At 43.5% G+C, this 13,000-nt stretch overlaps 2 protein-coding genes across 7 annotated transcripts in view; one reads left to right on the top strand and one right to left on the bottom strand.

The window, feature by feature from the left end:
- Nucleotides 1–6,003, bottom strand: part of NUP88 (nucleoporin 88) — a 22,073-nt gene extending 16,070 nt beyond the window's left edge. Inside the window, exons 1-5 of one of the 3 annotated variants that reach the window (XM_043903513.1) lie at nt 5,909–6,003; nt 5,213–5,574; nt 2,121–2,290; nt 1,272–1,397; nt 387–473 (exon numbers count right to left, since the gene is read on the bottom strand). In XM_043903513.1, the coding sequence (XP_043759448.1) occupies nt 387–473; nt 1,272–1,397; nt 2,121–2,290; nt 5,213–5,512 (683 nt within the window). In that variant the 5' untranslated portion in view covers nt 5,513–5,574; nt 5,909–6,003. Of the gene's footprint in view, nt 1–386; nt 474–1,271; nt 1,398–2,120; nt 2,291–5,212; nt 5,703–5,908 lie in introns of all 3 variants that reach the window. The other 2 variants (XM_043903514.1, XM_043903512.1) reach the window with 2 other exon arrangements.
- RPAIN (RPA interacting protein) lies at nt 5,756–13,000 on the top strand. Of its 4 annotated transcripts, none has more exons than XM_043903518.1 (7): nt 5,756–6,208; nt 7,312–7,419; nt 9,199–9,259; nt 11,060–11,171; nt 11,316–11,379; nt 12,441–12,581; nt 12,848–13,000. In XM_043903518.1, exons 1-7 carry the CDS (start codon nt 6,128–6,130, stop codon nt 12,875–12,877), a joined length of 597 nt encoding a protein of 198 aa, XP_043759453.1. In that variant the 5' UTR covers nt 5,756–6,127; the 3' UTR covers nt 12,878–13,000. The 4 variants fall into 4 exon arrangements, 2 of the variants coding, with proteins under 2 accessions (XP_043759453.1, XP_043759452.1); XM_043903517.1 differs by having other exon boundaries at nt 5,772–6,208; nt 7,312–7,482; XR_006341211.1 differs by lacking the exon at nt 12,848–13,000 and having other exon boundaries at nt 5,772–6,208; nt 7,312–7,482; nt 11,060–11,225; nt 12,441–12,498.

Genomic DNA, 13,000 nt, shown 5'->3' with positions numbered 1-13,000 from the left:
GGGGTACTAGGTGCTGGTCTGGGGGTCCAGCAATCTGCTCGTCCATAATGAGTGAACAGCCGGCAGGCCTCCAGCCCAACACTCTCACCTTCCACTTTTTCTGTGACTTTGAAATATTATAATTCATTCTCTTATTCAAGATACAACAGGGACTAAGTTTTGGCTACTCACAGTTTTGAACTTTCTTGAAAAAAGATCAAGCTAGCAGAGTAAATTTCAGATTTGTAACTTCTTATTACCTACTCATATTGCATATTTTTTCTTATTTCTCATATTAACAAAAACCATGCTAAAGTCACCTTTGTAAAATCTTATAATCTTAAAATTGCACTTACAATCCCAATAAACCAATTTTTAAAAATTTAATGACAGAAATAAAAACTTACCCTTTGTTGAGTATTAGGCTTTCCTCTTCTGCTTCTGAAAGTACAATGACCTTAGTTGGTGTCTGGGGTTCACGCAAAGAGTAAATTCTAGCAATCAAAAGAGAAGAAAGCCAGCACTTAAAATTCTCTTTTTATTTCCTAAAGTTGCTCCTTCCTTTCCACCCAGTCAGTTTTTGAGAATTTTCCTACCAGTCATTACAACCATTTGCCAAAGACCTGACTGTTACTGACAAAAATAGCCTACCTCATTTGTTCTGAAGCAACCCAAAAGGAAGGTTTCCTTGGTACATGAAGAAATATTCTCTGCCCTTACCAAAATTCCTTATATCAGCCTTCCCCAACCACTGCACCTCAGTTCTTAGCCGTATACACCTTGTCTAGTCATCTCACAAACTTTTTACATAAGGCAGATCCAGAAAGTTAACTGGTAATATCAATCTCTGTAGGACGAGGGCATTTAATCATAACAACGCAAACCTGGAAAGCAGCTTTAGAAATGATCAAATCAAACCTGCTCATTTGACAAATTAGAAACAGATGCCCAAGTTGTTTTTTAACATCCCAAAGACAGAAGTGACACTGGGACAAGAATTCAAATCTCTCACTTCCCAATTAAATTCTCTTTTTCTCTATGCTATATCACCTCCAAAAGAGTGACATGGTAAAAGCAGTTTTAGGGAGATTATTTTAATAGTTAGATTGGGAATGGAGAGACTGGAGGCAGAAAGACTAGCTGAGAGGGAACAGCAGTAATTAAGTTAGGGCAGCTGAACACTGCTTCCATGATGGAGAACAGGTTACAGCAGCCATCAGATAGATTTCCAAGCTGTTAACTGGCAATTAAGAGAATCTTCCCACTCGCAAAACTGTAAGATACAGACTTACCTTATGACATTATCTGACGTTAACAGCACTATGTGGGGATCTAGCATCTCGCTCGGATACCAGGCAGCATGCTTCAGAGTTAGAGAGGTTGAACTGGTGAAAAATCTCTCAGCAACGGGAGTGGTACTAAAATAAAGACAGCAATTTTCCAAAACTTTCTAAAGGAAAACCTATCTCAACACTTTTTGCTCTTCTTTCCTTTAAATTCCTTTTTCAAACATCTTGCTGAGACAGCAATCAAAGCATCTGCCCACCAGTATCAAAGAATCAAATATTTTCTAATCTGTATTTTATAGAGTACCAGTGATTTCAGACAGAGTAACTTATCCTTTTAGTACCTTTGTAAAGAAAATACAAAGGCAATTATTGTCACTCCTATTGTAGATATGAAACAGACTTAGAAAAGAAACATTTTCAAGGAGGCCCAACCTAAAGGTTGTGGAGCTAAAGGTATGTTTCTACCTTATATTCTTTTCATATTTTTCACACTCTCATTTCTCAAGATATGTTGACAAAGAAAAAAATACAAAACTAAGTTATACTTATGAGAAAACTGTTTGGCTCACAGACAATAACTGCTTTTAAAGCATCTTATTTCAACCTACTTGATAAAACAGCCTGACTTCCAATGAGACAGCAATGTGGTAATCTAGGCAAAATATATATACTATATATATCATATATACTATAAAAGTCATTATCACAAGAGGCCAATGTGCAGACTACCTACAGTACACTGATGTTTCAATAGTAGCAGAGTAAACACACCTTGAGAACCACTGATTTTAAGGAATTTTCTGCATGTATTACAAATTATACAGATAAACACTCAATGGAAATGCAACTTACCTACAATTCACTGTTGATTTTCCACCTTCAAATTCAGAATTCTTTCCCCATCTTTTAGGTAATTCTAATATCATAAGACCTTTTATTCCTATAAGTGCTACATGATGTTGTGTTGGGCTTAACAAGACTTGATAGATTTCAAACAGGGGTGGATTTATGCAAAGCAATCTCTGAAAATTAAAGCAAATTGGTCAAAATAGTTCACTTGAATGTAAATATATATGGTAGTTACTCGAAAGTGTAGTACTGCTTTAGTTTTCTATTAATGTAGGATAAAGAAGCATTCTAGATAAGTACTAACACTTCAGCCATTAACTGATGAAATATTTTTTTAACTGCTTACTTTGGAATATTATATAAAATGCATCAGATTTCCCTACTTTGGTAAAAATACTACATAAAATTTGCCTTTTTATGATCAAACTCCAGACTACCACTTTAGCCTCAATTTTCCACCATTCCCCACTTGTACTTTATACTCCAGATTAACCTGATTTCTGGGAAATCACCATGTATTTCTGTACAACTATCCTTCCTGCAATGCCCTCATTTTCTCTTTTTAGCTGGCTGACACATTCTTGGAGACTCAGTTTCTATGTACTTTCCTCCCAAAAAATATCTCTGATTTTCTGGCCAGGAACCAGCGCATCTTTTCTGTCCTCCTATAGCACACCCTAAATAATTCTACTGTAATCCTTATCACCCTGCATTCCAATTATCCTTTTAATTGCTCATCCCACACAACTGTGAATTACCTAAGCTCTGTGTCTTTCTTGTTATCCTTGGCAAAGTATGTGGCGTGTTGCTAACTCTCAGTATATGTTTTAGTTGACTAGCCAGTTAAGAACTCAGAAGTATTAGTAAATAATTACTATGTTATAAATAGTACAATAAGATAGCAGCTTCAAGAACTTCTGCAGCAAGTAAAATGCTGCTTTGCCTAAGCAGATTTAGTTATGGAACAGAGACATTTTCAGGAAGGTTCTGTTAAGTTGTCTGTCTTGGCATTATACGCCTTCCAAAAAAAATTGCATTTCTTCCTATTTCTTCTCTCATGAGTATCTCAAATTCCCTTTTTCTTTTCTATCCACTTTCAGTAATAAACCAAGAGATTACCAATGTATTCCTTATCCTGGTGTACAGAGAATCACTGTCTGCCAAAATCGTATTAGACAAGACTGTTATATATAATGTGATTCCAGTTAATTGTTACTGATGTAAGTCTGGGCTTTGTTTTTTGTTTGAGTTGTTTTTTTTTTGGGGGGGGGGGATTGCTTTTGCTTTTAGCTGCCCTTTGCTGATTCTAATCAAATTGCTTTTTCTCCCGTCAATGGTTCGTTCCTTCTTTCCACCATCTTCTCAATCTTCTACATGATTCTAAAAATCTATCTCAAATCAAAGGCCACCTTTCTTTGGCAGAACAATCTCATCACTTTAGGTTACCTGTGATAATCACAGTATTCAGGTGTTTTTTGTTTGGGGGGTTTTTTGGTTTGATTTGGTTTGGTTTTTAAAGTCACTATTCATGCCTTTGATCTGTTTTTTTTTTTTGAGGGTTTTTTTTTTTTTTTAATTTGGTTTTTAAAGGTACTATTCATGTTTTTATTTCCTTTAAAGTTGCGACTCATGCTAAGCTGCCGCCTCCTTCGAGTTTTTAGATTTCTGAGGATTGAAGGTCACTCAGACAGTGAGAGTTCATATGTTCCAGGCACACAGAAGTACTGGGAATACAAAACTAAGTAAGGCAGACAGCCCTGCCCTGGTGCTTGTAATCCAGAAAAGAATTCAGGCAATGAATTAACAAATAAAAATAATTTAATCAAGACTGTGCTAAATTTTGCACAGAGATATAGAGCGCTATTGTACTGTGTGCTGAACATCTAATAATTACTCTTAACTTTTAGGACTTCCCTAGTGGGTACAGTGGTTAAGAATCCGCCTGCCAAGGCAGGGGACACGGATTCCTTCCCTGGCTGGGGAAGATTCCATACGCCTTGTAGAAACTAAGCCTGTGCACCAGAACTGCTGAAGCCCAGGTGCCCTAGAGCCCCTGCTCCACAACAAGTGAAGCCACGGAAATAAGCAGCAGCCCCCACTCTCTGCAACTAGAGAAAGCACAGACAGCAATGAAAACCCAGCACAACCAAAAATAAAAATAAATAAATAAAGCCTATTAAAAAAAACTGAAATTTTAAATTGAGTAGACAGTAAGCTCGTGACCTGTTTTCAAAACTGCAGAAACGTTGCTAGCACTCTATTCAAATAATTTCTCATCGACAAGGTTCAACCAGCACACAACAGCTGCCATAGGTTAGAATGGGTGCCAAGTTTTCTTATTTTGTAATCTTTAAATGACAAGAATTGGCTTGTTGTTACAAGTAAACTTGCTTGTAACGTTGCTTCCATAAAGCAACGTTTAATCACAAGAAGTCTAACACTCTCTGATTACACCGACTTTCACATGCTGCTGGTTTCTCCAAGACAAGCCAACATCCCTTTCAACTTTGGGGATGGCCTAATTTCCAGAGGATTCCGCCTCCATGTCAGGCAGGAAATCTGGTGCTTTGGAATCGACGACCTGACTTGAGGCTCACAACCACCCCAAGAGAAAGTCAGGATTGTCCCTCTCATTTTATGCAGTGACGCCGTGACACCGGTTTCTCAGGATCCACCTCCTAAAAACAGCGAATGCACCCACGCTCTCAAGTCCCGTATCCCCCGCTGTTTTTCTCAGAGCACTCGTACCACTGATACTTCACTGTGACTCCACACTCCTTTCCTTCCTCTCAGACCCAGACAACTTAAGCGCCTTGAGCGCATAAATTCCTTTAACAGTGTCCAGCGCGATGTCAGAATCAATGAACATTTGTGGAAGGAATGAAATACGGGAAGAGAGGCTTCCAAAAGCTCCGCGGCCGTGGTAGAGCGAATGAAAATAAGAGACTTCTCCACTCGCTGCTGGGCACCCCCCAAAAAGACGTCTGCTCATGCTCGCATAGCACCCCTCCCACCCAGCGGACAAAAAATAGCCAGGATGCGAAGGGGACGAAAACGCTAGCTAAGGGTCGTTTCCCAATTCGGCCTGGCCGTACCTGGTACTGGGAGAGGGAAGGCTCCTCACCAACGCCGCTGGGGCCCCGAAGGCGCACGACTAGGAAGGAGCTGTCTTCTGGGTCCCACAGAAAGAGTTCTCCGCCTAGGCCTAAGACCAGGTTTCTCGTCAACAACTGAGGAGGCAGCGGCGGCGACGAAGGCAATGATGAAGCCGGCTTCTTAGTTTCGGCTGAGCTCTGGTTTTTCAGTCCCTCTCGGAGCCGCAAGAACACGGCGTGGTTGGGCAGCCAGGTCTGCCACAGCTCACCGTCGCCCGGGCCTCCTTCGGCGCCCGCCATCTTGAGCCCACAGCTCTCTGCGGCCTCGCCGCTGAGCGCAGCCAATCCGTTTCCAGCCTCCACTGCTTCGGCCAATCATCGATCAGGCAGACCGGAAGCACGAGACAGGATAAGGGGCGGGGCAAAGGTGAGAGCAGCCCATCAGATAGCGTCATCGCCAAAGGAAAGCCAATCACCAGTCAAGCCTATTCTGAACGAAAGGGGCGGGAGGAGAAAGACAACAGGCCAGAACCTGAATTGAAGCGTCGGCGTTACGGGAAGTCTAGTACGGGGCGGGAAGGGTGTGGGTGAAAACTGAGATCTGCGTATCTCGTTGTTTATCGGACATCTCCGCCTGGATAAAGCTAGACATCTAAAAACTTCCCTCAAAAAATAAAATCTTCCTTCAAGACTTACCTCCTTCAATCTAGGTTGGATAGACTTCACAAATGTCACTACTTCAACCCCCCATCCTGGGGTTGCCCAAATCCGTCTCCGTGTGGGACCCACCGAAAAGAAAACGTTTCCCAGAATTCCTCGGGACCTGGCGCGGTCGGAACCCAAGAACTACAACTCCCAGGATTCTGTGCCCCGCTGGAGGCGGGGCTTTCTGGCGACTACTCCCGGGAAAACGAGATGGCAGAGAGGCCGGGGTCTCGGCACCGCTTGCTGTATAAACTGATGGGCTCGCCGCCTTGGAAAGAGGCTTTCAGGCAGGTGAGTGTGAGATTTGGGAAGCCTTGGCCAGGTTGTTGCCACTCCCCTAGTTCGTCCCAGGAACCGCTCTTCTCCGTAACTTCCCTCCGCCCGGCCGGGTGAAGTAGGAGTCGGTGCAGGTGGATCTCCCGGACTTCCTGGAGCTTCTGGACCCCTGGGTGTGGGACTAGCCTGGACCGGCCCGGTCCCAGGAAGCCTTCGTTTGGGACTCGTGTGCTTTCAGTGTGAAATGTGGCCGTGACTGCACCTCTACACCCGCTGTTGTTGGGTCGGTGGGCACCAGAGAAGCACCTTGTATACTCAGCGCAATCTAGAGAGGCGTTATGTCTATTCCAAAGGGGAATAGAATAATTAGATAGTATTTTTTATTCCGGAAATGATTTCTCATTCCATTCCAAACGGTTTCTTCTGTGCCTCTGTTACTAAATCTAGCAGAATTGTAGCTTACAGTCAGCCCTGACCTATCCTGAACTCAGTCTCGTTCCTGTAAATACTGTGGCCTGTCTCCTGGAATTTAAAGTAGTGGATCTATCCCAGGAAAATAATCTGATGCTAGAAATGACTGTTGACAGCAGGATTTCTCAACCTTGACTGTCCACAGTTTGAAGAAGATAGTTCTTCATTGTGGAGTGGGGGGCAGTTCTGGGATTGTACAGTGTTTAACAACTTCCCTGGCCCTATAACTAGAGCTGTGACAACCAAAAATGTCTCCAGGCATTGCCATGTGGCCGCTAGGGGAAAAGATCGCCTGAAGCTGAGTAACTGATTAGGAAGGTGACTACCAGAGCCATATCTAGAGTAGCAAAAATTTGGAAGCAGCCTAACTGTCTTGATAGCACAGTGGATGCTGCGCTAATATCACCAACCGTTCGGAAAGCTGGTATTGAAGATAGACTGCGAAGTGTGTTGATCTGGAAGTACATGACCCAAGCATTGTAATTGCACCCATTGACATGTGGGTAAGGACTGGAGAGGAAAGTGCCAAAATAACAATATTTAGAGTTAGAGTTTAAATTGCATGTCTATAAATTTCCTTTAGTGTTTTAACAACTAATCTGAAGGTTATTTTTTTTCCCCTCTCTCATCTTTCTCCTCTTTCCAAGGGATGCCTGGAGAGAATGAGAAACAGCCGGGACAGGCTCCTGAACAAATACCGCCAGGCTGGAGGCAGTATGTCAGGAGGCGCTCAGAACACCCTTCTAGTGCAGGAGGTGATGGAAGAAGAGTGGAATGCTTTGCGGTCGGCGGAGAGCTGGCCACAGGCCTGGGCTCAGGTCAGGCTGGGATATGTTCCTTTAGCACCAAGAGTGGCAGTGTCCTCTCTCTTCCTGTCTCCCCAACTTCTCTAAACCCACTCACCCTCCAGCCCCAAATCAGGACTCTAATGGCCTCTGACCCAAGTTCTTCTACCTTTAACGTTAGACTCTTCTAGATCAATTGATGGTTCATAAATTCTAGACTTTCGGCCTGCTGCATCATTGCATTATCAGTTCAGTTCAGTTGTTCAGTTGTGTCTGACTCTTTGCGACCCCATGGACTGCAGCACACCAGGCTTCCCTGGCCATCACCAACACCTGGAGCTTGCTCAGACTCATGTCCATTGAGTCGGTGATGCCATCCAACCATCTCATCCTCTGTCTTCCCCTTCTCCTCCTGCCTTCAATCTTTCCCAGCACCAGGATCTTTTCCAATGAGTCAGTTCTTTGCATCATAATCACTTACAAAACTCAACAGAGAGAAATTTCACTCCTTGGCTTCACCCTTGGAACTTTTGATTCAGTAGGCCTGAGCTAGTGATCTCTCTTTTTAAAAAAGGTCTCCAGGAACTTTCTGATTCTAATCTCAGCCAGGGGTGGGAACTGGGTATGGATAGGAAACCATTTACCATGTATCAAGAAAAGCACTGGATTGGAAGTCAGTAGTTCTGGAATTCCTTTTTTTTTTTTTTTTTTTAATATTTATTTGGCTGTGCTGGGTCTTAGCTGCAGCACACGGGATCTTCAGTCTTTCTTACAGCATGAGGTGTCTTTTAGGTGCAGCATGTGGGATCTAGTTCCCTGATCAGGGATGGAACCTGGGCCCCCTGTGTTGGGAGCACAGAGTCTTAGACACTGGACCACCAGGGAAGTCTCAGTAGTTCTGGAATTCTGATCCTGGTTTTGGTGCTGCTGCTAAGTCACTTCTGTCGTGTCCGACTCCATGTGATCCTATAGACGGCAGCCCACCAGGCTCCCCCATCCCTGGGATTCTCCAGGCAAGAACACAGGAGTGGGTTGCCATTTCCTTCTCCAATGTGTGAAAGTGAAAAGTGAAAGTGAAGTTGCTCAGTCGTGTCCGACTCTTAGCGACCCCGTGGACCACAGCCTACCAGGCTCCTCCATCCATGGGATTTTCCAGGCAAGAGTGTTGGAGTGGGGTGCCATTGTCTTTTCCACCTGGTTTTGCTATTGCCTCTTAATTCTGCCTCTTTGAGCTTTAGTTTTCACATTTGTAAAATTGATAATGTTGTCAGTACTGTGAGGACAGTATAAGAAACATGTGGGAAACTGCTCTGAAAACATCAAGGCTCTCTCTAATAAACAGGCATGATTTGGTGCCTGCTGTGTGTCTGAGTTACATAATCACAGTTAGTGTTTACAGTAACCCTCTCGGGTAGGTTTTATGTCCATGTTACAGAGGCCCAAAATGAGGCTGATGGTGATTAGAAACTTTCTAGTGGTCACACAGCTTTCTGGCAGAACCATACACTTAGCTGCTACCCTACACTGCCTCCCTCAGCTTTGGCGCCATTGTTTTGTCACTGGCTGGGTGAATCATTTGTGGATGCTTTCTCAGCATGGCCATGTTACTGCATTGTCAGCACATTCTACAGGATTGGGTTTTCTTCAGTTGAGTCTGGGTTCTTCCAGCCAGTCTCCAAGTGTGAATCATGTGGGTCTTGTCAGTTGATTGTAACTTCAAACCTCTGATGAACCCACTTTCTCTTGCAGTTGGAGGAGCCGATGGACCTGGCTGTGCTGGAGGAAATCCAACAGGAGCTGATTGATCAAGGTGATGTCTAGGAATAGTTCTTCCTGCCTGTACCTCTAACTGCTCTAATGCTGACCTCATTTCTAAACAGAATGTTTTTAACTCCTTTGTTTCCACCTTCAGTCGAGTGTTCAGGGGTCTCATGTTCTTACTCTAAAGTCTTGGCTGTACTTGGCTGTCCCAGTAACAAAAGAGTCTTCAGTTGCCAGGCCTTGTGCTCAGACCTCTCCTTCTACTGTTCTGTCCTTATGATGCCCATATGAGGTAGTATGAGGAGACAGTGGTGTCTTACAGGCTGCATAGCTGGTGGTGGAGTTGGAAAGTAAAATCAATTTTGTGAATCCAGTTCCTGTGTCTGTTCAACCCAACAGTACTTCTCTGTTAGTAGATTAATAGTAACCTTGTCCCCTTACAGGACAGTGCATGATCAGATCTCTTGTGCTACCTAGTTTCAGTACCTTCTATCCCATCTGTTCTTTACTGACTCTCCAGGGTCTTGTGAGCCTTCCATTCCTGTAGCATCAGAGAGCCACAGAGTGCCTAATTTAGTACCTCATATAACTAAGACATTTATTTCACACAGGCCTGTCTTGATGAGGCTCAGTTTTTGTCATCTGTTAAACAGAGATAAACAGACTGCCTCTGTAGTTTATTTGTAGGCTTAAATAACATGTGTTGAAGACTTAGAGCAGTGCCTGCCATATAAGAAAGCTTTCAATAAACAATCGCTATTATCTTGAGGATGCAAGAGCATGAACTCTTGGCCCAGATGGCTAAAATTCACTTCTCAGCTTTACCACTTTAACTCGTGTGGTGCTGGGCAAAACACTTAATCTCCTTGTGCCTCAGTTTCTTCATCTTTAAAATAAGACGAACAGTGAAGATTAATATATATGTAAAGGACTTAACATAGCATTTGACACATAATAAGTGCTATGTGAATGTTAGTTATGATTGCTGTGTTGACTCCAGTTAAAACTGTAGATTCCTTTTTTTTTTTTTTTATTCATTTTCTCTTTACTCTCACCTGCAAAACCTATCTCGGTGGTGAAAGGACTCACTAAATGTTTCTTTTGGGGTGTATTTAATTGAAAAATCTGAAGTGATAAGAATTTGCTATGTTCTGCCATCCTCAGTCATGAGCAACCCTCTGGAATTGGGGTTGGCAGACTCTCCCTTAGGAGCCAGATTGTGAATGTTTAGTCTGTTGCTACTACTCAGTTCTGCTGTTGTAGTGGGAGAACCATCACAGCCCATTCATCAACCAAATGAGAATGGCTGTTCCATTACAACTTTACTTTAAAAATGGAAGGTGGGCAGGATATGGCCTGTGGTCTGCTGAGCCCTACTCTGAAGTCTAGATGGTGAGCTCATCAAAAGCAGGGACCAGCCTTTTTCATCTTTTTATTTACCCTAGGCCTCCCAAGTACTAGGCCTTTTTACATATCTGCTGAGTGGATGAACACACACATTCTGAACAACATAGACTGAGTCTGGGGACACTGGTGAACAGATCACCTTAGACTTATCCAGGTGGGCCTGGCATCAGAAATACGTGTCTTTGTCAGCTTTCTTCAGCTGCCTGACACTTTTTCAGTTCCACTCCTGTGGCCTCATCACTTCAAAAGGAAGAGGGCAGACAGGAGGGGAAGGATCCAATAAGATGAGGCCTGACAGAGCAGTGAATATCTAGCGATTGTAGTGTGGTTTTACCCTCATTTTTCTCTCGTGTGGATGGAGCCTTTGGAAATGAATCTAGAGCACGCGGGACAGGGCGCCCCAGGTGACGCAGTGACACTCCAGCTCTGCTTTGCCTTGCAGAACAGGGCATCATCAGCGAGTACGAGAAGAGCTTGCAGTTTGATGAAGAGTGTCTCAGTGTCATGCTCGCTGAGTGGGAAGCAAACTCCCTCATCTGTCCCGTGTGTACAAAGTAAGAGTTTTCACAACCTTTTCAGCACTGTTCGTTCCCACCCCCCACTCCAAGGTGAGTGGAACTCCCCCCAAATCTGCTCTGAGAAGGTGGGGGGATACGGGTCTGCCAGCTGTAACGCTCTGGTCTCCCTTCTGCTTCCAGGTACAACCTGAGGATAGCAAGTGGACTGGTCGTGTGTCAGTGTGGCCTGTACATCCCTTCTCATGTGAGTGTTCCTCACACAGGTCTTGCATTACCTCTTCCCACGTGTACCTACTTTCTTAAGTAACTGCAATGGTATGCACAGCTTGTCCCAGCCTCACGTCCAGTTCACCCACTGGTAGCTTGAAATTGGTCACAGTGGCAATACGAGACACCATGGAATTGGCAGGCTCCTCCCAAGCCATTTGTGAGGCACTTGCCTCTGTGAAGACAGCCCGGTTTAGAACTGGAAACTCTTGGATCTGATCTACCATAAAAACTGTCCACATCTGAAGACAAAGCTGCATTCAGAATTTAAGTGTCAGTAATCTTCAAGTATAGGAGGCCTCTTATTTGACATGTTGTTGACCAGAAGTTTGCCAGTTGATTGAAGTGAATTATACAAATGACATACTTTATACTTTGTAAGTTTCAAACATACATGTTTACTTGCCAGTCCTTGAGCGAGACTGTTGACTGGAGAGCTGAGGTGGTTTTTCATAAAATTCTCTTAAAGTCTTGTGTTTCCAGTTGTTTCTATAAAGTGCATCAAGAAGCTGTATACACTTCAGGATTTTTCCTCCCCATCTTTTACTTTTACCTAATTCAACAGCTTTTTTTTTTTTTTTTTAAAGCATCTTTTTTGTTTCCTAAACATTCCATTTACTATCACAAAAACAAAACTTTGTTTTCTTATTTCATTGGTTTACAGAGTATGTAATTAAATCACTCAGTTACAGTAGCAAGTTCAGTAGCAGACCTTGCTGGTTCTGGGTAAGCACACACTTGGCTGGTAGAGGCAGAAACACAGGGAGGTTCCAACCTTCCAGCTGAGTGCTCCTGGTGCGAAGAGCAGCAGTTAAGTGTTTTCCAGCAGGAGCGGAAGAGCACTGGTTCATTTGGAGAGGCGGCTAGATGGACATTTAAAGAGAACCTCTTAGCACAGTTATAGCGTTTTTAAGGGTCCAAGGAATCAAGCCATCATGGGGAGCCAGCTGTGGATTGGTGTGAGGAGCCGCAGGTTTTCAGCCTGTTGACTGTGAGGCTAGTAAGATTAGGTTGTAGTGTAACTTGTCTATTTTTTAGTCTCCGGAGGTGACAGAGCAAAAGCTTCGCGCCTGTTTAGAAGACAGTGTGAACGAGCACAGTGCACATTGTCCCCACACGCCAGAATTTTCAGTCACTGAGGGGACAGAGGAGAGGTCGAGTCTTCTCATGAGCTGTCTGGTAAGCCTCCCACGGGAGCCAGTAGTTGGGAGTGGGTCAGCGGTTGGTTTTATTCCCACCCTGGTAGAAGAGAGGAACTTAGGTGCATAGAAAAGTGATGTCATTTCAGTTAAAAGGCCAACCATCTCCTGAAGGGGGGAAGGAAAGAGGCCACCCAGGTCGTGGAAGGAGCAGCTTAAGTGTCATTGCTATCGATGACTTTTAACCATATGCTGAGAGTATCTTCGTGACTGGAATAACTCTAACTTTTTTCTATTTAAATCCAGGCTTGTGATACTTGGGCTGTGATCCTCTAGAGTCAGTCCCAGTCTTGATGCACAATCTACTGGGTTGGAAGAAAGTCCCATCTTGAAAAGTGGCCTTGTAAATACATACCTTTTATTTATAACTTATTTAATATTAAAACATTTCAGACTTTC

Source organism: Cervus elaphus, chromosome 5, assembly GCF_910594005.1.
Source record: "Cervus elaphus chromosome 5, mCerEla1.1, whole genome shotgun sequence".
In the NCBI taxonomy this organism is placed as follows: domain Eukaryota; kingdom Metazoa; phylum Chordata; class Mammalia; order Artiodactyla; family Cervidae; genus Cervus; species Cervus elaphus.
Note: the sequence above shows the minus strand (reverse complement) of the source record. Positions and strands in the feature narration are given on the sequence as shown.